Source organism: Malus domestica, chromosome 16 (assembly GCF_042453785.1).
Source record: "Malus domestica chromosome 16, GDT2T_hap1".
Lineage (NCBI taxonomy): Eukaryota > Viridiplantae > Streptophyta > Magnoliopsida > Rosales > Rosaceae > Malus > Malus domestica.
In genome coordinates this window covers 6891195-6914343 of record NC_091676.1, presented here as the reverse complement: position 1 = coordinate 6914343, position 23149 = coordinate 6891195, and the positions used below count along the sequence as shown (strand labels likewise).

Genomic DNA, 23149 nt, shown 5'->3' with positions numbered 1-23149 from the left:
ATGTACGATGCCAATGGTAGTTAGGGCGACTTCCACATCTTTCTCGATTCATTCCCACGTTTGGAAGGTCATTTGGAAGTTGAAGACCCCACCCCCCCCCCCCCCCCCCCGGCGGGAAAATTCATTGTTTTATGTGGAGGGCGTTGGCTACAATGAAAGCTCTCTATAGGCGTCGAAGTTCTCCTACTCTGTTTTGCCGTCTCTGTAATGCTTATGAGGAATTTGTTGAGCATTTGCTCCTATTATGCCTGTGGGTTGAAACCATCTGGTTTGGGGGTTCTCTAAGTTATAAAGTGGATAGGGATGACATCACAACTTTGGCTAATTAGTTATCTTCTTTCATTAGTTCTAATATGGGGTATGTCGAAGAAGCTAATTAGTTTTTGTCTTATGCAGCTTTCACTTGTTAGCACATATGGAAGGCTAGATGTAACTACCTATTTAACCAGAAGGCCATCACACCACAGCAAGTCATTTTGTCTATCTCTTCCTCGGTTGGAGCTTTTTTGGAGACCTCTCATTCACCAATGGGGAACTCTCTTTCGCAGGCCTTCACTTCGAGCTTGGTCCGTTGGTCTCTCCTTAGTTATCCTTTTACTAAGCTGAATGTGGATACGAGCTGGGCTGCTACCAATGGTGAGGGTATTGTATAGGTCGTTACTAATATTGATGAGGGAAGGTTCGTGGCGCCGAAGAAGCTAAAGATTCATGCTCCAAGTACCGCTGCGGCGGAGACTATTGCTTTATTAATGGGTTGTGAGTTTGCTAGATCACTGGGTTTACAAAGGATTGTAGTTGAGTTGGACTCGAAGAAGAATATCTCATGTCTGGTGAAGGATATTTCCTCTAGCAACTGGGAGGCTTTCCCTATGTTGACAAGAATATTACAACTTCGGGACTCATTTCAGACGTGTCGCTGGTTTTGGGTTCCGAGATCAACCAAGATAATGGGGGATCGTTTAATGTCGAGGTGTAATATAGAGATGTGCGGTTCCACTTGGGTTAACCATCCCCCATCTTCGTTGGTGTTTGTATTGAACAAGGATGGGCTCTCATGTCCTCTGTAATATTGCTTTGGTAGTGAAAGGGGCGACACCCTTACACTTGGTGCAGTGTCTTTAGCCTTTGAACCCTTCTTCACTGCATTGTGTATGTTTTTCCTTAGTTCTTGCCTCCTTGTTGTCTTGGTTCCAGCCATGGTTATGCGAAATGCAAATTAAGGTTCGGTGTTTTAGTCAAAGTAGCATCTGAGATTGACATAACTCCTTACTCTAATCACTGACAATGAAAATCGATAGAAGTGGTTTTTCAGTTTGTCACTGTAAATCATTTAAATTTTTTGCATGAAAAATCTGTCAATATCCTCATTAAATTGTCATATGAACAACCACGTGACCACATTTTTAAGGGCATTTTTGTCAAACCAACCTCTCAACTTAATGAGCGTATTAGCATATTTTTCACGTAAAGTGTAAAATAATCTATGGTAGACATACTCATAATCTACTTCTATCAATTTTCATTGTGAAAGACCAAAGTGAAGACTTTGCAAATTTTAAGGACCATTATGGCTCCAAACCCTTAAGGTTTTTCTTTTGGGAGTTTTAACAAAATAATCTCGGTACTATTCATTTTAAACGAAAAATCTCATTTTTACATTTAACTGATACTATTCATTATACCTTTAAAAATATAGTTTTATTACAAAAGAAGTTTTTTTGAACTTTTCGTTAGTTTTTCTTTTACTTATTTTGGTTGAGGTCAAATAAGTATAATCTGAGTCTAGTTGACGTGAGTCTTGAGTCGTTGCCCCAAACACTATACATTCCGTAGTCAATGGTCTATTTGAACGTTTACGTCAAGTCGACGCACAACTCCACCAAACCAAATATTACCATTGCTATTTTCTAATTAATTAATGTTCATTTTTAAGATTAAACGTTATTTTCACTAATTAACAATGATTAACATTCGTAATAACCGAGCGTGTTGATGTGTCAGTTGCTGCACACATGGCAGATTTTGAGTCACATTGAAAAACCCAAAAAGGAAAAGTAATGCTTCACTTATTACATTTTACAAGTTATATTTGTACTATTTATTTGATAAGAGAAATTTTTCAAAGTGCTGAGAACACGTTTAGGTACCCTAATGTCATAATACAAATGGTTAAATATTGGGATGTGTTCATGATGCATCGAAAAATCTCTCATCTAATAGAAGTATGGTCCACTAATACATGCATGTCTTATCTTTATTAAAAAGATTATATAAATATGATATAAGAATATAAAATAGTAGCATTTTTTAGGAAGGAAAGACACTAATTTTTGGATTTACGAAAGAGAGAAGAAATGGGAAGGAAATTGCAATAGAAAGTTGGATACACGACCGTTTTTTATTTGTAGGTTGAGCTAATTTTTTATTTTTAATTTGGAATTTGGAATTTGGAATTTGGAATTTGAAACTTGAAACTTGTATCAACATATCCTAGTTCACAGTTGACCGGTCGCCTTGGAATTGTTCCAACTTGCAACCAAACTCTGATTCTATAAGGATTTAGACCTTAAAATGATCGGTTGAATTGTCCACCTATCTTAATTATTATTCTCAGCCTGAAAACTTTTAATAACGATTTTGAAAGAAAAGATCAAAGCAAGTAGAGTAATGTTTTTTCTTTTTTAGTATATCGATATTTTTTACATTGAGGAGAAGAAAAGTTTGGTTAAACTACATAATGGGCAACTTAATTTGGTATCGAATTTGCCATCTACAAGATTCGAACCTAAAACTTTTCACTTCCAAGTGAAGATGAATACTACCACCGGACCATAAAACTGAGTGGCAGCATGTAGAGTAATGTTATTTACCAAAGTATGTTCGATTTGGAAAATGTGTGTTCATAGTTAGAAGAGGACTTGAATGGTTTCATGAATATATTCAATGAGTCGTTCGTGTATCTAACACTTTTAATTAACAAAATTGGAATATTTTCTGAGAAGAAAAATATTACGAAGGAAGAAATACAGAATTGAGACGCATCTTAAGTTTAAAGTAATATCAAAGTAATTTGTAAAATATATGGACATAACTAAATTCAATTTCTCTCATTCTGTTTACGATTTAGTAAACTAGTCATTGATTGAATTAGTCAGAAAAGGGAAGGAATACTCAAATCCCAAATTCATTAGGTAACCACTTCACCAGAATCACCACCCTTCATGCGTATTCCAAACCATAAACCCTAAAGAACAGTTAAGGATGATTGGGCAATATAATAATGAAGATGATTTAATTAGTTAGAGTAATTAAATTATTGGTAAATAATGCATAGTTGATGAAGGTATGTTATTGTAATTATAACCCATGTGCTTATCTGCCATCAAATGGGGTGTTATTCTCTCTCTGCCCCTCAATAATATCAACAACATTTGCACCACCCACCCTCGCAGCCCCTCCTTCCATTGGAATTTTGAGACCTAATCAATCAAATGAAACCAAACCCTCATGGTAGGACCCACCAGTATTGCAAAAAAAATGACAATCCCCAGACAACAAGGCTCTCTGTACAGGGACGAAGCCAGAGATTTGTGTGAATGAGAGCATCCTCAAACAACAAAGTCATAATTAAAAAGCTCAAGAATTTACTAAACACAATACTTATATATTAATCCATAAAGTTTTTCATACAATTGTCCCTTACAATATCCATCGACACGTTTTCATGTTCTGAAAGCATTGCATGACAACATCATTACCAATACCATCAAATATGTCTCTCTCTATAAAAATAATCATGTTATCATTCATCCATTGATCTCCCATCCGATTTCTCAATCGATTCTTCAGAATTTTCATGGCCGAAAATGGTCTTTCAATGGTTGCAGTATCAACTGGAAAAGTTAGTGCTAATGTCACAAGCAAGTAAACCAGCGAATACACCTTGTGTTTCTTGCATTGAACCATTTTTTTTTTTTTTGCAAGATCTCCAATCTCTTTTAAACCTGAAAACTCAATGCTAGACCGCATATCCAAAATGTAAGTCTCAAGTTGAATCTTAAGTATCACCAGCTCATTCATAGAGAAGTCTTTAGGATAAAACTGGGCAAGACGCAATAGCTTTTGGCTATCAAAAGCAGAGAAGGAGTCGGTTGGAGTAACTCAGTATTGGTCTCATTGAAACGATTATTTCGTTCTTGAAGCTGCCAATCCAAAACCACATAAAATATCCCAACACAATAATGATGCATATTTGTGACTGCTTGTTCTTTTCGTTGCCCTCGCCTTCAAGAAAGAAACATATCATCCATATTGGGCACATCAATATCATGTTTAAGACAAAATTCTGAGATTTCACTAAGTAAAGAATCCCAACCACTTTTCCTCATTGTCTCCAACCTTTGCTTACAAACTCCAACCAACTTCATGGCATTTACAATATCATGATCCTTCATTTGCAATGCTTATGACAATTCATTAGTTATTCCTAGTATATCTTTCATCAAGTGTAGATTAAACACAAAATCAAATGATTGCATGGAATCCAATAAATTATTCGCTTCACATCTTTGTTGAAAGCTTACTCCATCATCTGCTATTACTTCAAGTACATCAAGTATGGATGAAAACATAGTCGTTATACTTACTAAAGTACCAAAGTGTGAACCCCAACGTGTTTCTCCAGCATGTTTCAAAGTAGTTTCTTGATTTTTGTCTTTCCCACTTGTAAACTCACCACTGTTTAGTGCTTCAATAACTGCAATAGATTGCTTTTCTCGAAAAAGATCATAACACTTCGATGAAGCTCCAACAACATTTACCAAAATAGTAACTATACTAAAAAGAGACTAAATTTGGATGTTTTTCTTTGCCACAGCTACAAGAGCTAATTGAAGTTGATGTGCAAATCAATAAATATAATAGGCACAACCACTTTCTTTCATAATAAGAGCTTTAAGACCATTGAACTCACTTTGCATATTGTTGGCCCCATCGTAAACTTGCCCTCTCAACCTAGACATGCTCAATTTATGCCTAGAAAATACCTCATCAATGGTTTCCTTGAGTGAGAGAGCAACAGTACTAGTAACATTTTCAATGCCAATAAAACGCTCAACGACATGCCCATTCTTGTCCACATAATGCAATACAATAGCCATTTGTTCCTTCGTTGATACGTCGCGAGATTCTACAATCAAAATAGAGAACAACGAAGTGCCAACGTCTTCAATAATAGCCTTGATCCTCTCAGTTGCACAAGCACTTACAATGTCTTTTTGAATATCTGGTGATGTCAATTTGTGATTCTCCGGAGCATTTTTCAAAGTAACGGCTTTCACATCCTCATTATGGTCGGCAAGAAACTGTAGAAGCTCAAGAAAGTTTCCATGGTTGCTTGAATGTTCATATTCATCATTACCACGAAATGCAAGCCTTTGTCTCAAAAGAAATCGACAACAATCGATTGATACATTCAACCGAGCTCTATATTGAATTCGAGCTTCATCATGAGTTTTAGAGAAAAAAGACTGGATATGTTGCTTTTGACTCCTTAAAGCTTCAAAATTACTCCATGCTTGATTGTGTGCACTATTGACGCCTCCAATATGAGTTAGAAGTCTTTCTTTCTTCTTCCAGTTAGAAAATCCTTCGCCAACAAAGAAATCACCACCTACTTGTTCTCTAATGTTTGGTTTAAAAGGCAACAACACAAACAAAAGGCAGCATCTTTTTCTACAATATATTCCAACCAAGTAGGAAAATCATCAAACCAAGTAGGGTTGAATTGTCTTTGCGTGTCTCCATATTTCTTGTAAGGAAAATTATGGGTTTTAGGTTGTTGAGGACCAACTAGCACATACGTTCTTCGTACTTGATCTCGAATATTAGGATTGTAATCCAAAATTCAAATTCGCTTACCAGGATCTGATGGAAGATTTGATAAAATAAATTATGTACTATCTTGTCCACGAGTATCATTATTTTTCTCAATAACTGGGGATGGCGGCACTGATATGTTTTTTTGAAAAACCTCTCCATGATGTTTTAGTCTGCAAAATCATTCACATTGATACCAATAACATATAAGGTTCATACGTAATTTGTAGAATTTATAGAATAAAAATCTCAATAAAATTCTTAGAATAAAATTCTCAATAAAAATCCCATCTTTTCTAACATTCAGGATGAAAACACATGAGAAACAAGTTAGATATGCAATTGAGACCTTTTGAAACCAAGTCGCTAAAGAACACTTATGTAAAACTTTAACCCTATAACATACTACATGGGACATTTTGATTAACATAGCAATCTAATCAAACCAAGATCCAACCAAGGCAACAATTCAATTAACCAATACCAATAAGTATACAAATTATTCAACAAATAAACATTTAATTCAACTAATCATATGAATAAATGTATACCCATATTCATAGAATTCGTAATTTCATTCATCAATAATCATAGAATTCATATCAATAATCAATAAGTCAATAACCATATTAGTGCATGACCATATCCATATGATTCTATATTTCTATACCAATTAAACAAAAATTCGTCGTAAATAATTAATTAGGGTTAGGGATTATAGATTTAGGAATTAAAAAATTTACCTAAATATATATATGTCGGCTAGAGAGTGGCTGGCTGAAGTGGAGTGGCTGGCTGCTGCATACTGGCGTGGCTACGGGAAGAGCAACTTTGCTCATGTTCCGTTCCGTTTCAAGCCGTTGGGGGAAGAGCAGCTCCACGCTGCTCTCTGATTGGCAAGCTGCAATAATGAAAACAAAATAGAGAGATGGAATGGGAGTCTAGGACCGTGGGGACAAGCGGTCCCCCACTATAACATACTTTTTTCTTTCAAACATATACGAAACAATACCGTTTTGTTTACATTTTTTTAATTTTTTGTTACCAGGACCAAAACGACGTCGTTTTGGCCTGGTTTTGAAAAAAAAACAAAACAAAGACCCAGCTCTGCTTATGCAAAACCAAGTTGGAGGAACCTGAAAAATCTCAATGGGGGCTTTGCTGCTGCAGAACTAGGTCAATTTGAGCAGCATACCAACATCAGAAAAATCTTAGTGGGGGCATCTGCCCCTAGGCCCATGGTAGCTCCGCCCTTGTCTCTGTTACGCGAGGGTCGAGAAGGGAACGTATATTGTATGCAATCTTATTTTTACTTTGCAAAGAGACTGTTTCCATGACTCGAATCCACGACATTTCAATCACAAAGAGTAAACTTTTCTGCTGCACCAAGGCTCACCCTTGACCCACAAGTATTACTGTTTAATAATTTTCTCTTCACTTGTAAATTATAAGTTTCAAGTTCGACTCACATAAATAAAAATGATGTATTAAATTTATGTATAGTTTAATTCTGATTAGCAATTGACTTATTATGTGACCTAACTCAAATTTTGTTTCGTAAAGAGAAACAAAAATTTAGAAAAAATAAATAATCACTTGAGCGAACAAGAAAGAGGAACTGGATTCTCTCTGGATCCAAAGGAACTGAGCCCACTCATCAAATGATCCGGACCATTGAAATTTGATCAAACATCTATAAATAGAAGATCCTTTAAAGTTATAATAATTGTAGCTGTTGGATCAAATATTAATAGTCTAGATGAGATCTGGTTTCGAAGAAAAATAGATAAAGGAGGAGATCCAAAGCCCAAAAGGGCCCAAAAACGTTCAGGACCTAGAAATATACTGCAGCAAACAACATATGTCAACCTCAGGGACAGAAGGCCACGTGTCGGAAGAGAGAGCCGGGTGGAAGTAGCAACGCGCCAACTGTCAGCAAAATAAAGCAGGAGACGACACATCGTCATGGTGTAATTGTCTTAGAGGAGAGGCTGTCACAGCACCGCGTGGGCCCCCCCCCCATTTACCGACCTTCCCCACCCAGACCCGGCCAATGCCGTATCCTTCCCCGTGTTCTCCCACGCCTCCTCCACACAATGACATAAACACCCCTCCCCTCCCTCGTTAAGGAAGCGAGCACATGGGCATGCGCGTAAAATTAAAGGTAATTAGGAAATAAATTTAAATGGGAATTTGAAAGAAAATATAAAGAGGGGGGGGGAGGAGGGGGCGTGGGGTAGACGACAAGTGAAACGGCTCGATTTGTGCAGGTGGAGAGAGTTGCTTTGTGAGGACAACTGCCACCCAATACCAGAGAGGCAGCACCCCCTTTTCCTTCTTCTTATTCTTTTGGCCTTCCTTTCCCAACCGTCTCTTTCCTTCTTTCTTTTTTCTCTCTATTTATTTATTTTTTCCTCCAATACCCAACAAAAAGCTCATATTTTTGGAAATTCTTAGGCGTCTTTGATCTGTTGATTCACTTCTCCCCGAGTGACACGGAAGCTTCAGGTTGCCTGATTAGTGATTAACCAGAAGGGGATCGGGGGAAGCAAACAAATCTGGGTAAAGTTTCGATTTTGACATCGGGTTTCTGGAAGCCCGATCGATCTGCCGCGTTCGGAACTCCCGTGGGTCGTGGAGGCATTGAAAGGGAGAGGATACAGAATGTGGTGGATGATGGCTGAGGGAGGGGGCCATTACTGCTCTAAGAAGACTGATGATATCTGCGGCAATGTTTGCGGCCAGGTAGTTGAATTTTCTTTTCATTGTTTTTATTTTTTCGAATTAAAGTTTGGTGATTTTTGTTATTCTTTGTGTATGGTTTGGTGGTTTGATGGTTTTTGTTTTCTGGGTTTGCATATTTGGTTGCTCTGGTAATGTAGCAGCAATGGGATTATTGGGAAATTGTGAAAATATGGTTTACCGGAAATTTGAGTTAAAAGCTATGAACTTTTTGTACGATATTTCCTATGCAATTTTTTGTTTTTAGGGGAATTTTAGAGTTCAACCCTTTTTTATGAATAAAGTTTTCGATTTATTGACCTGAGTTTTCTTAGCAACCAAAGGTAATCTGTGTATTTTTTCATCAAGTGTGGCCAGTCAGATCAGATGGATTTTCCTAATCCATGTCTTGTTGATATGAAATTTTGCGTAACAAGAGTCTTGGTTTTTCGATCCGTAACACGTTTGTACTGGAATTTTCTTGAATCGGATTACTTTCAGCCTCTGGTTTGGAATTGACAATTGTTTTTGCTAATTAAACGGATATTATAGCGTTCATGTTGGTATCGAAAAGAAAGTGGCTTGTGAACTACTAAGCCTATGAATTATTTGGAGTATTATCATCTGCCGTTGTGTTTGTGTTGTGCATTGAATCTATGCCTGAATTACTGCAAGTTGTTGGAATTCCTTGACTGGTGGATTTCATGTTGTCTTGCGTCTGACAAATATTGTCTTTATGATTGTGCAGGAATCAGGCAGAATGTTGAGCATGTCAAGAGTTCGCTGCATTCTACGTGGATTTGACTTCAAAGTTCTCCTCATTCTGTTTACACTTGTTCCGATGTGTGTCTTTGGCATTTACGTGCATGGACAGAAGATCTCATACTTCTTGCGGCCGCTATGGGAATCGCCACCTAAACCTTTCCATGATATTCCACACTATTATCACGAGAATGTGTCCATGGAGAACCTCTGCAAACTTCATGGTTGGGGGATCCGTGAGTACCCTAGGCGTGTTTTTGATGCTGTGTTGTTCAGTAATGAGATGGACATCCTTACCATAAGATGGAAAGAGTTGTATCCCTACATAACGCAGTTTGTTCTCCTTGAATCAAATTCAACATTTACTGGATTTCCAAAGCCTCTGTTCTTCTCCCGTTATCGCGAGCAGTTCAAGTTTGTGGAGCCCCGATTAACTTATGGGACTGTTGGAGGAAGATTCAAGAGAGGGGAAAATCCATTTGTTGAGGAGGCATATCAACGAGTAGCACTGGACCAGCTTCTCAAAATAGCTGGTATTACTGAGGACGACTTGTTGATAATGTCTGACGTTGATGAGATCCCAAGCAGACACACCATCAATCTTCTGAGGTGGTGTGACGAAGTTCCTCAGATCTTGCATCTTCAGTTGAAGAACTATCTCTATTCCTTTGAGTTTCTGGTGGACAATAACAGTTGGAGAGCTTCAGTACACAGGTACCGGGAAGGGGAGACGAGATATGCACACTATCGCCAGACAGATGACATCTTAGCAGATGCAGGGTGGCATTGTAGCTTTTGTTTCCGCTATATCAGTGAGTTCATCTTTAAGATGAAAGCATACAGCCATTACGATAGAGTCAGGTTTTCAAAGTATCTAAACCCAGAAAGAGTTCAGAAAGTGATCTGCAAGGGGTCTGATTTATTTGATATGCTTCCCGAAGAGTACACCTTCAAGGAAATCATTGGGAAAATGGGACCTATTCCTCATTCCTTCTCTGGTGTCCATCTTCCATCCTTTCTGTTGGAGAATGCAGAGAAGTACAAATTTCTTTTGCCTGGGAATTGCAGAAGAGAGAGTGGCTGACCTTTATTTCAGCAAGGTTTGATGTCTGTTTCTGTAAAGATAGTTGACCATGCAGCTTCTGTGACTACTCAAGAAGGGTTCGACTGAACAACGATGACTGGTGTGTCGCTGACATAGCTGTGCCTCATGCTCGGTTAAATTTACATTATTCTTTGGAAATGTTTGGGGGCTGGACAGACTTATGAGTTCTTAGGGTAATGTTTTTGTACATAACTTTTACTGGAGTGGGGTTTAGTATAAGCGGAGCATGTCTATCTAGTATCTACTTAGAGGGGGCCTACCTGTGCTGGGAACAGTGTCACAACGTACTGGCGTATCGCGTGATTCCCGGGATACCCTGAAAAGATAGTACAACAGTCCTGCATTCCCCTTGCCGGGAAGTTTTGTTTATGAGACAAATTATTCGTTTATGCGATGAACTGACTTTGTATGTGACATCTGAATTGCTTTTAGATCGTTTTATTGATCAAAATGCATCACTAGATAGTGACTATGTGCAATTTAGGATGTTCTGTTTTCCTGTCGTGTTCCTTTTGGTTCAAGATATTCATTGGGAAATATTTTTGTTTCTCCATTAGTCTGTCAATTATGTCAATGATCTGCACTGCCCCTGCAAGTTTTTCGTTTTCTTTGTCAAGTTTCGCTTTTTATGGGTTGTGCTCTAGTCGGGAACGGCTTACCTGGGCGCCACCGTACGCAAGTCTCGCTTGAGTCAGGTGGATATGTAGTTAATCAAATGTTGGAAACATCATCGATATATTTACCCTGTTCCGTTCTTTGCTTGAAATGGAAGAATAATAAGATCCTTAGCCACAATGGGAATCATATCCCTTTTCTGGTGTAATTTTCTTCTTATCAAGTGACAACTTACATATACTTCCAAACCAAGCCTATAAATATCCCCAAACAAACAAGAGGTGTGAGAAACAGATCGAAATCGTACAGATACAAGCAGCAACCGGAAAAGAAGAAAAAATGCGCCGTGCTTTTTCGGGTGGCAGCAGCAGCAGAGCTACTCCATGCCTTAAGGAGGCAGCTTGGAACTCATAGTATGATTATCTCTATCACAACAACCATGTTTCAGGTGTGCCAATTATGCCTACCTTACGCCTCGACTGGTTCATGAAGCGAAACTCCATGTTTGACGGGAAGCAGGCTCTGCCGTTGCATGGCGGCAGCTGGTATGCCGAAAGCACGAACCAAAACGGATGGTATGGCTTCGGTGCCAACAATGCCTCGCAGTTTTCATTTGGTGGCCCTATGAACTTGAACAATGCATTGATGAAATTGGAGAATGCTGAATATGAAGCTAGTTTCCAGGAGGTGCATCGTCTTCCGGCAACGATGAGAGTGCAGGAAACCAGATACGAGCGCAGGATTTGGGGTTATTGTGATGAGTATCATGGCCTTCAGTACTGCCATAATTTTATGACAATGTGATGCTAATTATGTACTCAGTTACTCAATCGAAAGGTCCAAAACTAGAAAAATGGGAGAACAAGCTAAACTTGAGATAAAAGACATCTCCGACATGTGTTTCGTGAACTTTAAGAAGCTTACGGTTTGACGAAAATTATATGAAAAAAGATTTATGATGGTTTTTGTAGAACATCACAAAAGCAACAAAATCCAAACGATCTTCCTTTTGAGTCCCAACATATCCGAAATATCCTCCATGATATTTAAGAAGCTTATAGTACGGTTAAAATTTCACAAAGTAAGTTTTATCATGATTTTGGCGAACATCGCAAAAACGATAAGATATCATGAATAACAGTTTTTGTAAAAAAAAGGTAATTATCAAGTTTTTTAGTGTGTTTGGAATACAAAAAGGAATACCACATGTCATTGTACAATTAGAGAGACTTAAAAAAAATTCCTTCAATTGTATAATAACATGTGTTGTTCCTCTCCATATTCTGGCACGCTTGAAAAATATCTCTTAAAATATCTACAATATTCCAAATACTTTCCGAACAGCTCTTTTGCTAAAACGTGTGATAATATGATCGCCCTTCCTTTTATGTTATGCCAGTTACTGTGTCCAGAGATTCTAAACTCCAGAACCAATCAGGGGCTTAGCTTTCAGAGAAGCATATATATCACTACCCGGAAAAACTTGTGGACGATATCTGGAACACGCTACGTACTATAATCAACATACGTCTTTAGTTTGAATGGACGACGGCTTCAAACAGTATTAATATTCTATTAACAAAGTAGATGCACGAGACCTAATGAATTTTGAACGCTCAAATTCCTGCCTGCCCAACTTTTTTATCCAAAGAGAACCCTTCGGTGCTGTTGCTTTGTGGGATTCTATATACCACCAAGTTTGGCCAGAAAGAAGGGCATTCGATTCAAACTTATCCTTCAAGAATAATGGAAACCCTACCTTTCTTATCCAGCCGCAATGCAGCTCAAAAATTCAAACCCTACGCGTTCCTCTGCCATTACCATATATAAATACAGCTCCTTCCCCATCCTACAACGTAAACAAAGCAACCCAAAACTAACATACAAGAAAATGTCGTATTGGAGCAGTAACTCAAACGACTTCCAGTTCTTCGCATCCACCGTGGATCCTATGCCTGATAGGTTCAATTCTCATGCCCAACATCGACCAAAACACCATGTGACGTTCAGCGATGAGTACGAGGAACGTGTTGTAGAATCCCCGAGGACAACAAGGAGGGCACCAGTGATAGACCCCCCAACAAGGAGGGCACCAGTGATAGAACCCCCAACAAGGAGGGCACCAGTGATAGAACCCCCAACAAGGAGGGCACCAGTGATAGAACCCCCAACAAGGAGGGCACCAGTGATAGAACCCCCGAGGACAACGAGGAAGACGCACGTGACGCATTATGTGGCTCGTGATCAGGCGGAGGATGTCGATGAAGAAGCTGCGGAGTTCATTAAGTTTGAGCACAATAAATTCCTCATGAACCAGCAAAGCATGCGAAATGATTAAGCACAAAACCCCCCCTATTTATACCCAAGGTTAATTATTATATATAATCCTTAATAGCATAAGTTACCAACTAAATAATGAAGAAGCTAACAAATTGCTTTGAAATTTGTACCTCATATTTGGTTTGTACTGCTGATGATTTCTTATAGATGAAACCACAGTTTATGTTTGTACTGATCTGTGTTATAATCTTCTTCCTCTCTCTTTCCATCCCTTTGAGTGGATGTTTGCCGCTTTTAAACTTTGTGTAATGGTTATATTAAATCAAACTCCGAGAATAAATTAAATGGAATTAAATTTATTTTATGTTGTCAGGTTGCGAATCTAAAAAATAATTTGTAGCGAATTATCATAGCGTAGAACTAACTTTCCGATCCATTGCAAGTTCGAACCCTGGCCTTTTTGTGAGGTTTTTAGATTCGTGAAAGTTTTTTTTTTTTTTTTCTGGTGCAAGTTTCAAGTTTATGCGAGAAATTCACATTTTTTGGGTTACATATGTATTTGAAAACACAAACAACTCATACACAAAGCCTTGCTGTTGAAAACACACAAATTTTGTTTTTAAAGTATTTGAATTTTTTAGATCCATCCGCTTGTCTTTTCAGAGCCACCACCAACTCCACCCTTCTCCCTGTGGGCTGAGATAAATCGACGGCGAACGGCCACTGTCGATGGTTCCGCACCGGATTAGAATCGAAGGTGCGATTTAGTTTATCGTCTCCTTGGTACTATAGATCGCTGGACTTTGAATCCGAAACCGGCGACCCGACGGGCATCTCTTCCTGTCGACGCGAGTTTGGAGTAAGAGAAATAAAGAGGGAGTAAGGCGAGAGACAGAGAGAAAACGAGAGATGACTGGCCGGGGGTTTACGGGGTCGGGATAGGCCAGCGAAGTGGGCGGCGAGGGAGGGGAAGTTGGGGTTATCGGGGATTCAAGGATGATTTTGGAGTTTGATTTTTTTTTTTTTTTTTTTTTTGGGAATTTTATATTTTATTTCTTGTTGGATACAATTTTTTTCAAAATTCATTAAAGTTTCGATTTCTGTTCTCGGTAAGCAAACATGTCTCCATGATGGCACTTATGGGATTTTATAATAGAAGAAATCCAAATGAAGTTTTGAAGATAATTAGTTTGGACTAAAAATAGCCATTTGCAAACCCCAAAAAGCTAAAAGGAAAGGAAATCAAATTTTTTTTAAATTGCATACTAAATAAGTTTTTTAATTTAAAAAAAAATTGAGGTTTTGAGAAAAATCTAATTTTTGAATTTAATTTCAAATAAGATATCAAACGGACGCTTTAAATTCAATATAGTTTCGATTTCTATTCTCGGTAAGTAAGCATGTCTTTATATATAGCACTTTTGGGATTTTATAGTAGAAGAAATCCAAATGAAGTTTTGAAGATAATTAGTTTGAACCAAAAAGAGCTATTGCGAACCAAAAAAAGCAAAAGAGGAAAGGCATCAAATTTTACTTTTTTTTATAAAAATATTCACTAACCAATAAATGGTGTCTCTTTCTCAAATGGCATAAATTAAACATGCTGAAATTTTTGAAGACGTGTGTTCCACCCACTTATTTTTTTTTAATAAATTATCTGACACTGATTTTATCCGTGTCCAATTCCCAATCCCGAGTCCCATACTTTCTTCTGCTCCAGATTGAAGATTTGGTGGCAGAAAACACGAGCCAATAGAAATTACCAAACCTTCAAAATTTTCAATTCTCCAATGCTCCAATGCCTCCCTTCCCTTATTTTTTATTTTTAATCCTCTTGGTACAAGTACAAACATAAATTAAACCAGAAAGCAAACATTTTTAATTAACTTTCTCTAATTTGTGCGAAAAAATAACAGGATACTATACGCAAGAACAAGAAAAAGTAGAGCTGATGAACCCAAAACTCCATAGCACAAAGAACTTATCTTTTTAGTCAACAGAGCGGCAGAGAGGGCAAGTCGTACTGTTGTTGTGCTCGAACCACTTTTCCAGACAACTTTTGTGGAAGAAGTGCTTGCAGGACAACTCGCTCACTTCTTCCTCTGCTTCGAACCCGCAGAGACAGACGCAGCACTCTGTTTGTCCCCTGTTTCTGCAGAACGATTTGAACTGGGTCATTGAGATTCTTCTCCCTCTAGACATTTCCTCAGGACACCCATCAGGGTTCTCGTCGAAAGTGTGGGAATTGATATTGGCACCCATCACTTGGAGCACAGATCTCGCCATGTTCTTTAGCAGAGCCACCGAAAAAACTGTGTTCATTACTAGCAATGGCAGCACGCCCCCTACTGCAGGCGGGAAGTTCGAAATCCCCATTTGAGAAAGTGCTTCTGCTTTTTTGTTAGAGAGCGGAAGAGAGAGAACACAGAAGCCAAAAGCTAAAAGCAGAGAAGAGTTTTAACCATGGGCTTAAATTTTTAGTTGGGCTTGTTGCTTATAAATATACACGGCCACTCAACACTGTTAACCGTGGTTAGATGGGGGTGGGTTAAGTTTTACCCACGGTTGGATGGGCCCGGATGCAACACATGGGGTTTGTGTGAGACGTGATTGATTGATATAATAGAGTGAGGGAAAGGGATTTTCTCGGATCCATTCCTCCTAATCAAACAATTTCGGCGATCTAAATTATTGAAATTTGATATAACGATTATAAATAGAATTTCATTTTAAAAGTTATAATAACTTTAACTATTTGATCAAATTTTAATACCTTAAATCCCCAAACATAATAGATTATGAGGAATGAATTCGAAGAGGGTCCCATAGTGAAAGAACTGACATTTTCACCGGCCCAAAAAGGCTAAATTTGACGTAGCCACGGCCCAAAAGCAATACGAACTAAACATGTGCATTGAGTCTCACCTTAAATCAAGTTTCATGTTTTTTCATACCTTTATTTTACTAGTAAATTTTTATTGATCATAGTATTCTCAATGAACGAAAAAAAAATCTCTTAAATCTAATATGATGTTCCTCTAGTTTTCTGTGTCGTAGAGAGAATTGGTAGATTTGATCGAAAAGTTTTCTAATTCATTAGTTTATTGAAAAAACCTATTATGTAAAGATACAAAATTAAAAAGATCTCGTCACTTATGGCTTTCATTCTTAGTTTACATCGAGAGAAACGGCTCTTATAAGTGTAACAAGACACGGTGATTTAACAATCATACTGAAAGAAAAAATGTCAGTATTTTTAAATGGGATAGGATTAGACCTGTAAACAGGTCGGGTTTATTGGATTTGGGTTGGGTTCAACCCGATCCGTTAAGTTAACGGGTCATCTGAACCCAACCCGTTAAGCTAACGGGCCACCCGTTTCACCCGTTAACAATTTTTTATTTTTTTTTTGCGTAGAGTTTATATTTTGTTGTTAAGATTTTATTGAAATTACTAAAACATCCTCAACTAACGGGTGCTAACGGGTTGACCCAAAGTGACCCGTTATTTAAAGGGTTGTTAACGGGTTCACCAATTGGCGACCCAACCGGTTAAACATCCACCCAAATACTAATATTAATGGGTCGGGTGAACGGGTCGAGTCCAAAATACCAGGTCTAGATAGGATAAAGGGATAAATATTTTTACACTGCTTTGTAGCATTTAGATTTTATAACATTCAACGGTCTATATTAAGAGTGATATGAAGAGTTTTAAACATTAAATGACTTGGATGATGATGTGGGTTATAATTAATAAGGAAAATACTAATCTAAATGAAACACGAATATCTAATAGAAAAAGAAAAAAAAAAAAAATCTCTTCTCCGTCGATGAGGTATGCAATGTTCAAATAATCAGAATTTGAACCCCAAATAAGTGCAAAGCTTGATGATACCAACAAAGTTTTTGACATGTTTACGAAACACGAAACCCAGGGGAAACAAGATTCGTGTTTTTCCGGCAATGGCAAAATCGATCACCTCTTCCGAGTTCCGATTTATTGGTATCTAGTATACGTTTAACAAGCACAATATCTCATACAGTAGTAATGATATGAATCCTAATAAGAATATGTTACACCGAGTCAGAGGAGTTGTCACCAAAGCACTGAAATTCTGAAGGACGATTTAATCAACGCTGTGTTTTTACTCAAGGACCTAATTCTGTGATTTGGTCAATTAATGAATTTCACAAATCGGAACGGATTTTACAAATTTATGTAAAACACTAATCGACATGGTGGTCCGGACTCATCGATTGTGTAGAGTACCGCTGTCATCGCTGCTGTTTCCCCTAATGGGCCTTTGAAGTTGAGGGATCTACCCCGATAGCCTTGAAGTAGGCATTTTCTGCATTTGATACTCGCTTCTGAAACATCGTCCATTCCTTTCTGCACCTTTCCCTTACCTGGAATCAGCAGTAAAGACAACAGCGATATCAGCAAACTTTGAGTAAAAAAATTGCGCGTTTTTGTTGTTTATAAGATAACTTTTGTGTGAGTAATTGACGTTTTTAAGATATAAATGCAAAACAATGGCGTTAGAATAAGAGTTCTTGCATACCCCTTGCCATGGCGCCTTTCCATTTTCTGATTCACCCTACAGAAAGCCGAAATAAATTAAGCTTTTTCGTACCAATATCTAAAATATGTTTATTAAGGAAACGAGATGATGACAGCGGCTAAAAAGTGATATTTACCTGGCTCCCCAATGAAGGAACAGTTTGATGAACGATCCACTGAGAATCTACAACGCCGATCTTATCATGCGCAGGCTGTTTGCAATGAAAAAATGCATTTAATTAGGAGTTCCATTCAAATCCGGCCATGTGCAGATTACGAAATAAAGAACAAAACAGAAGCATCAAGGAGGTTAGGAAGTGGGTCACCAACCTCTACACATTTTCTCAGGGCAAAGTCAAGACCCCAGCCGTGGACCAAGTCATTCTGCAAACACCAAGCATAGCAATCACAGAATTAAGTAACAAGACAGCTAATTTAATCAAGGGCTAACAAGTGGTGATAATGGAAAAAGATATCGGTGATCTTTAACACCTGAATCATATGCCACACACAGCGCCAGGCACTACGAGAAAATACTGGAGCCATGATTTCAATAAAGCTGAACCAATAAGACAGAAACAAGAAACATTTATTAAACACAAATGTCAGATAAAGGGGAAGACAAACAACAGCACTAAAATGTCCTCTATAATTTCTTAAAGTCTTACGCTGCACATGGAGGCAGAAGTGGGTCAGTGCACCAGCCCGGTTTCTCCTCTGTTTGTCTGGATTAATTCGAGACAAGGGTTACAGGATTACTTCATACTTCATAAACTAAACCCGAAACAAATAAATAAGTTTCAGTTTAGGTTCCATGATTTTACTTGTGAACTTCACGATCGCCTCTCCTCTTTGTCATCTGCCATGTTAAACCTTTGTTGGGTTCCAAACCAGGCTGTGAAATCTCCAAACCATGCTTCCTCACTAGTCTAATGTATCTGAAATTGGATTGAAAAGGGAGGCATAAGAGATTAATTTAGTAGACTAACTAGCTCAACGCAAAAGAATTACTTTGTAATGAAAACTCACTCTTCTGAATTAAAATGCTCTACTCCCAGGTCTTCATCCCAGATAAATATGTAGTCGTATGGGGCCACAATGTCAGGATGCAAAAACCGCTTGGCATACCACCTTTGACAAAAAGTTTAAATTAAAAAACCAGTGAAACTATTCATTATTGAAGTACAAATAGGAGTTAGCAATTTTTCATACCATTTAGTCTGCTTACGAACACTAACATGTATAGCACGCTTAGACCACTCCAGGTCATCCCACTCAGTTGTTTGGCCATCATAATGAAAAAGGAGAATCGTAAAGTTCTCTGAAAACTGTGAGAGAATGATATTTATTCACACACATCCACCAGAGAGAGAGAGAGAGAGAGAGAGAGAGAGAGAGAGAGAAACCTTTTTCACTGCTGCATCGATATTCCTTTTCTGATTCAAACCCACAGTGAATGTCACAAGGTACCTTGGTTTGATGGTCACGTCCTGCAATTGTCATCTTAATCAAAAGACTTGCACTTTGAATAACGACACATTGAAATGAGAAGTATCGTGTGCTGCCAAAAATAAAGGATTTAACTTGGCAGTGTCATTGGGACTAGAGAGGATTCAATAAAATAGAAAATAGAATTCTTGTCATGTTATTCAACTGTTTCCCATTTATGTTTCAACCTAAATTTAGCAGACGACAGACTTCAAATAAGACGATGAATACGTATGCTAAAAAGACTATTCTCTTTTATATGAATTCCTAGACAAATCAAATGTGTAACACAGAAGATTCCAGTTCCAGCTTTATTTGCAACAAACACATCCCATTATTTCATAGTAACGTCGGAAAGGACATGTCAAATAATTTCCTTTTTATCCCATATACATTACAGAGAATTCAATTCAAGACATCAGAGAATCTGTAATTATGCTGCATTCTCTTCAGTATCTATTATAGACCATTCCTGGCATTGCGTAAAGTCCAAACTGTAACTATTTTGCTTGTATAAGTAAAAATAGAATACACACCTCACTAGGATTGCCCCATAATCTGCGCAAGTAGAAGTCTGACTCGGCTGCAACAATTCCTGGTGGTAGCATTTCTGCACCTCTGGGATTTGATGGCACCCAAATCTGCAGGAAATGTAAGCTTCAGTCCAGATGAGTAATGCCTATATAAGGAGAATAGGCATGGAACAACAGGAAGCTGTAATCTATAACGGAAATGACACTCAGATTTTTAGCAATTATAGACCTGGTTCAACATTTGTATTACGAAATAGCCAAGATTCAATACACTCCTCAATAACATACAACATTAATACTGATGCAAGTCATTTCCGACGCTACTGTTAATGTCAGGGAGACGAGGTATACCCTCAATGTGCCATTTGAACTCTGATCTTGACTTGTGCTATTTTTACTCCTTGCAGAAGACCAAGAACTTAGAAGTGCTTGGCTGGAGATGTCTGATTTCAGATCCTCGTTGTATGACAGATCAATAGTTGGACGAAGGCTGGATGAGAGATTCAGCTGTCAAAGTGTACACGTATTAAATACATTTTGTAAGCAACAGAGAGGAGTATAACAGATACCCAAAAGAACTGAGTACCTTTGTTAGTGACAATGTTGGAAAGGATGCACCTATCAAGAACCCAAAAACTACTCCTACAAAAGTTGTCACAATAAGCCTCATAGTCTCATTTGGTTTCCTACCACCCGCACTGCAGCCAACAACATGTAAATGTAATTAGCGGTGATCAGATCTCCATAATAAACTTAAAGACAACAAAATTTAGCTTGTTTCGATGAAAATAGACTGTCACAAAAGTTAACCTGCGTGAAAGGATTCCCATTTTATTTACAAGCTTCTGACTATACATTCACGGAAAAATGAACTGCAAGTAGAAAGCAATAGCTGATCTGCATTATTTAACAGGTTTTCAGTTGCAAATTCCTTAAATGAAACGACGAACCTCATGAAGGAACAAAAAACCTGGTTTATCGTATACACAGAAACATAAGTTTGAGCACACTACTTCAGGAATTCAACCAAAATTCTACGACTCAGAAATACAAGAATATACAACTACAAAAATGACCCATAACAATTTTTGTAAATCAATGCACAAACCGTATCAATAGATGGGTAGCACTTGAAACTCACAGCCCAAAGTTGCTGTAAGATGGAAACACGTTATCTCTCTCAATAACATCTCGCTTTCCGCTGCATTTCAATTCGAATTCACATACTACATTGACCATTTAACAGCGGAAAGCGCATACTTATACCCTAACCTATCAAGCAGAATTCTTCAAACACTATATAAAGAAGCAACAAGCAAGAAGTCATATGCCCGTTCCTCAATCCCCGTCTACATACGGAGAAACGAAGCGACCATGTGCTTCCATTTGACAATGAGCAGCTTACACAAAGTCACAAAATCTAACACCCATTCATTGACATCATCCACGTGCTCCCTTTGAATTAAGCATCCCACTACCTTAAATTAAGACGGAATAACAGCGGTTCTTCCTTAATCTCAAAGACAACGAACAAACCGACCAGAAAAAATATATATATAAATCCAATAACTAAGCAGGCTCATGTGACAATTCCCGATCAAAAATCTCCAGTAACTTCAAAATCAAAACATTAAACTCCACGACCAAAATCGATAAAAAATTGAACAAATTAAATTGATATATCGGATTGCTTTTAGTTAAACTGCTTGAAATCAAATCAATTCAAACTAAAAAATTGAGAAAAATGGAATTTCAGGAAGCTAAATAATAACTTAATCGAGCTTAGCTGAGCAGCATTCTACCTAATTTTCTCGGTAACCAAACAGAATACGCAACGAGTGAATCGAGAGACAAATGAACCGACCTCGTATTGCCCGAGCAAGATCTGCTGAAGAGAAAAGCCGTTGAGGAGCTGGGAATCACGCGGAAAAGCACTTTCTGCGAATCCAAGCTTTTGGTGCTTATAGGTGTGATCTCGGGGTGCAAATAGCGTGAGAGGAAAGATTAAAAAAATCTAAAAATCAAAAAGCAGTTTCAGTTTAACGGCAAGAATACTATGATTCCTGATGGTTCCGGGGTTCGAGGTTCACGTGTTTTTAGGCGGTTGGCTGCGGGGACTTCGGCCGGAGGTGGAGGTGGAGGTGGTGGTGGAGGAGGCGGACTTTGGCTGGACTCGAGAGGGAAACACAGGGAGAACCGGAGAAGTGAGAAGAAAGATGGTCTTTTATAGTCTATTTTTAATTATGTAGAGATCACAACGATAAATTAGCGTAGATTATATCGTTTGTTAAAAAATAAAATTATTAATTTGTAATGATAGGAATGTGTAGGACTCTAGTGGACTCTCATGGACTATTGTCGAGTTTAAATTTTCTACTTTCAAAATCTTATGTAGTTTTTTTATGACCTCTTTCACACTGTGACGTTTGTTAACTCGCTTAAAACCGTCTGGAATAAAAATTAAAAAAATGAATTTAGTGGGGAGATATATATCAAAATTGTTAGTTGTGGACAAGTGTCAGAATGATGAGAAAGGCTATAGAAAATTTTATCATTTTACAATTTAATATTAAATAACATGTCAATATTTACAAATTTTTTTCTCAAGAATTTATAAATATTCTCATTTTTCGAGAAATCTCATTAGCATTTAGCTGTCAAGTGATAAGCAGCCAACTTATTTTCAAAACTTTAATTAGAGTTTTGACCATAATCAGACTCCTGAGGCCTTAACCGGTAGCCCAACTTATACTTATTTAATTTTTTTTATTACATTAAATTTCTTTTGCTGCTTTTGATGCTTTTGCTTTTCGACTTTTTTCTTGTTTTTAGCCTAATGGTGGGTTTTTCGGTTCTTCGTTTTAATTTTTTTGGATTTTTTTGAAGAAATTTGTGGGAAGGATGCCAAAGTCAATTACCAATTGCCCGTGTAATTGAAGTCCGGCCAAATAAAATGTATGACTACAATTTTATAGGAAAATATAGAGGCTTGATTTCTGTACAATTTTCTCTTTACACAAATTTATAGAAAGAAAAAAAAATGTTTGTACAAATCATTTAAAAGATAGTAGAATAAATTACTACCAAAACTTAAATTATTGTATCATTTTTTTGAGTGAAACTTAGTACAATATTTTTGGTACAAAAAATAATTTGTTATATATAGGTGAAATAGTAAAGTCAAAATAATAATGGAAAACTAAGA

General features: G+C 37.6%; 4 protein-coding genes across 12 annotated transcripts; 1 reads left to right on the top strand and 3 right to left on the bottom strand.

The window, feature by feature from the left end:
* Positions 1–4907: 4907 nt before the first annotated feature.
* On the bottom strand, positions 4908–5574 carry LOC103403321 (uncharacterized). The gene is made up of 2 exons (XM_008342135.1): positions 5570–5574; positions 4908–5433 (listed from the first exon to the last, which is right to left on the bottom strand). The coding sequence occupies exons 1-2, from the start codon at positions 5572–5574 to the stop codon at positions 4908–4910; spliced, it is 531 nt and encodes a 176-aa protein (XP_008340357.1).
* A 2437-nt stretch (positions 5575–8011) lies between these two features.
* On the top strand, positions 8012–10879 carry LOC103403060 (uncharacterized). Its single transcript, XM_008341874.4, has 2 exons — positions 8012–8622; positions 9347–10879. The coding sequence occupies exons 1-2, from the start codon at positions 8542–8544 to the stop codon at positions 10442–10444; spliced, it is 1179 nt and encodes a 392-aa protein (XP_008340096.1). The 5' UTR covers positions 8012–8541; the 3' UTR covers positions 10445–10879.
* Positions 10880–15119: 4240 nt separating this feature from the next.
* LOC103403061 (probable E3 ubiquitin-protein ligase XERICO) lies at positions 15120–15816 on the bottom strand. The gene has a single exon (XM_008341875.4). It carries the CDS (start codon positions 15734–15736, stop codon positions 15350–15352), a length of 387 nt encoding a protein of 128 aa, XP_008340097.1. The 5' UTR covers positions 15737–15816; the 3' UTR covers positions 15120–15349.
* Positions 15817–17314: 1498 nt separating this feature from the next.
* Positions 17315–22193, bottom strand: LOC103403062 (uncharacterized). Of its 9 annotated transcripts, none has more exons than XM_070815721.1 (16): positions 22035–22162; positions 21809–21958; positions 20755–20841; positions 20531–20642; positions 20296–20451; positions 19948–20052; positions 19330–19413; positions 19136–19251; positions 18953–19054; positions 18748–18861; positions 18592–18648; positions 18416–18482; positions 18254–18307; positions 18061–18135; positions 17925–17960; positions 17315–17769 (listed from the first exon to the last, which is right to left on the bottom strand). In XM_070815721.1, the coding sequence occupies exons 3-16, from the start codon at positions 20799–20801 to the stop codon at positions 17656–17658; spliced, it is 1239 nt and encodes a 412-aa protein (XP_070671822.1). In that variant the 5' UTR covers positions 20802–20841; positions 21809–21958; positions 22035–22162; the 3' UTR covers positions 17315–17655. The 9 variants fall into 9 exon arrangements, with proteins under 9 accessions (XP_070671822.1, XP_070671819.1, XP_070671823.1 ...); XM_070815718.1 differs by having other exon boundaries at positions 20755–20816; positions 22035–22161; XM_070815722.1 differs by lacking the exon at positions 20755–20841 and having other exon boundaries at positions 22035–22161.
* Positions 22194–23149: the final 956 nt, after the last annotated feature.

What these genes read in the sequence shown, in the direction of transcription:
- LOC103403060 (XM_008341874.4), top strand. Translation starts at nt 8,542, where the DNA reads ATGTGGTGGATGATGGCTGAGGGAGGGGGCCATTACTGCTCTAAGAAG. An exon ending in GCGGCAATGTTTGCGGCCAG is followed by an intron (nt 8,623 to 9,346) that starts GTAGTTGAATTT and finishes ATGATTGTGCAG; the next exon opens with GAATCAGGCAGAATGTTGAG.
- LOC103403061 (XM_008341875.4), bottom strand. Translation starts at nt 15,736, where the DNA reads ATGGGGATTTCGAACTTCCCGCCTGCAGTAGGGGGCGTGCTGCCATTG.
- LOC103403062 (XM_070815721.1), bottom strand. Translation starts at nt 20,801, where the DNA reads ATGTATAGTCAGAAGCTTGTAAATAAAATGGGAATCCTTTCACGCAG. An exon ending in GTTCAAATGGCACATTGAGG is followed by an intron (nt 20,053 to 20,295) that starts GTATACCTCGTC and finishes CATTTCCTGCAG; the next exon opens with ATTTGGGTGCCATCAAATCC. An exon ending in CTTCTGCCTCCATGTGCAGC is followed by an intron (nt 18,483 to 18,591) that starts GTAAGACTTTAA and finishes TTATTGGTTCAG; the next exon opens with CTTTATTGAAATCATGGCTC.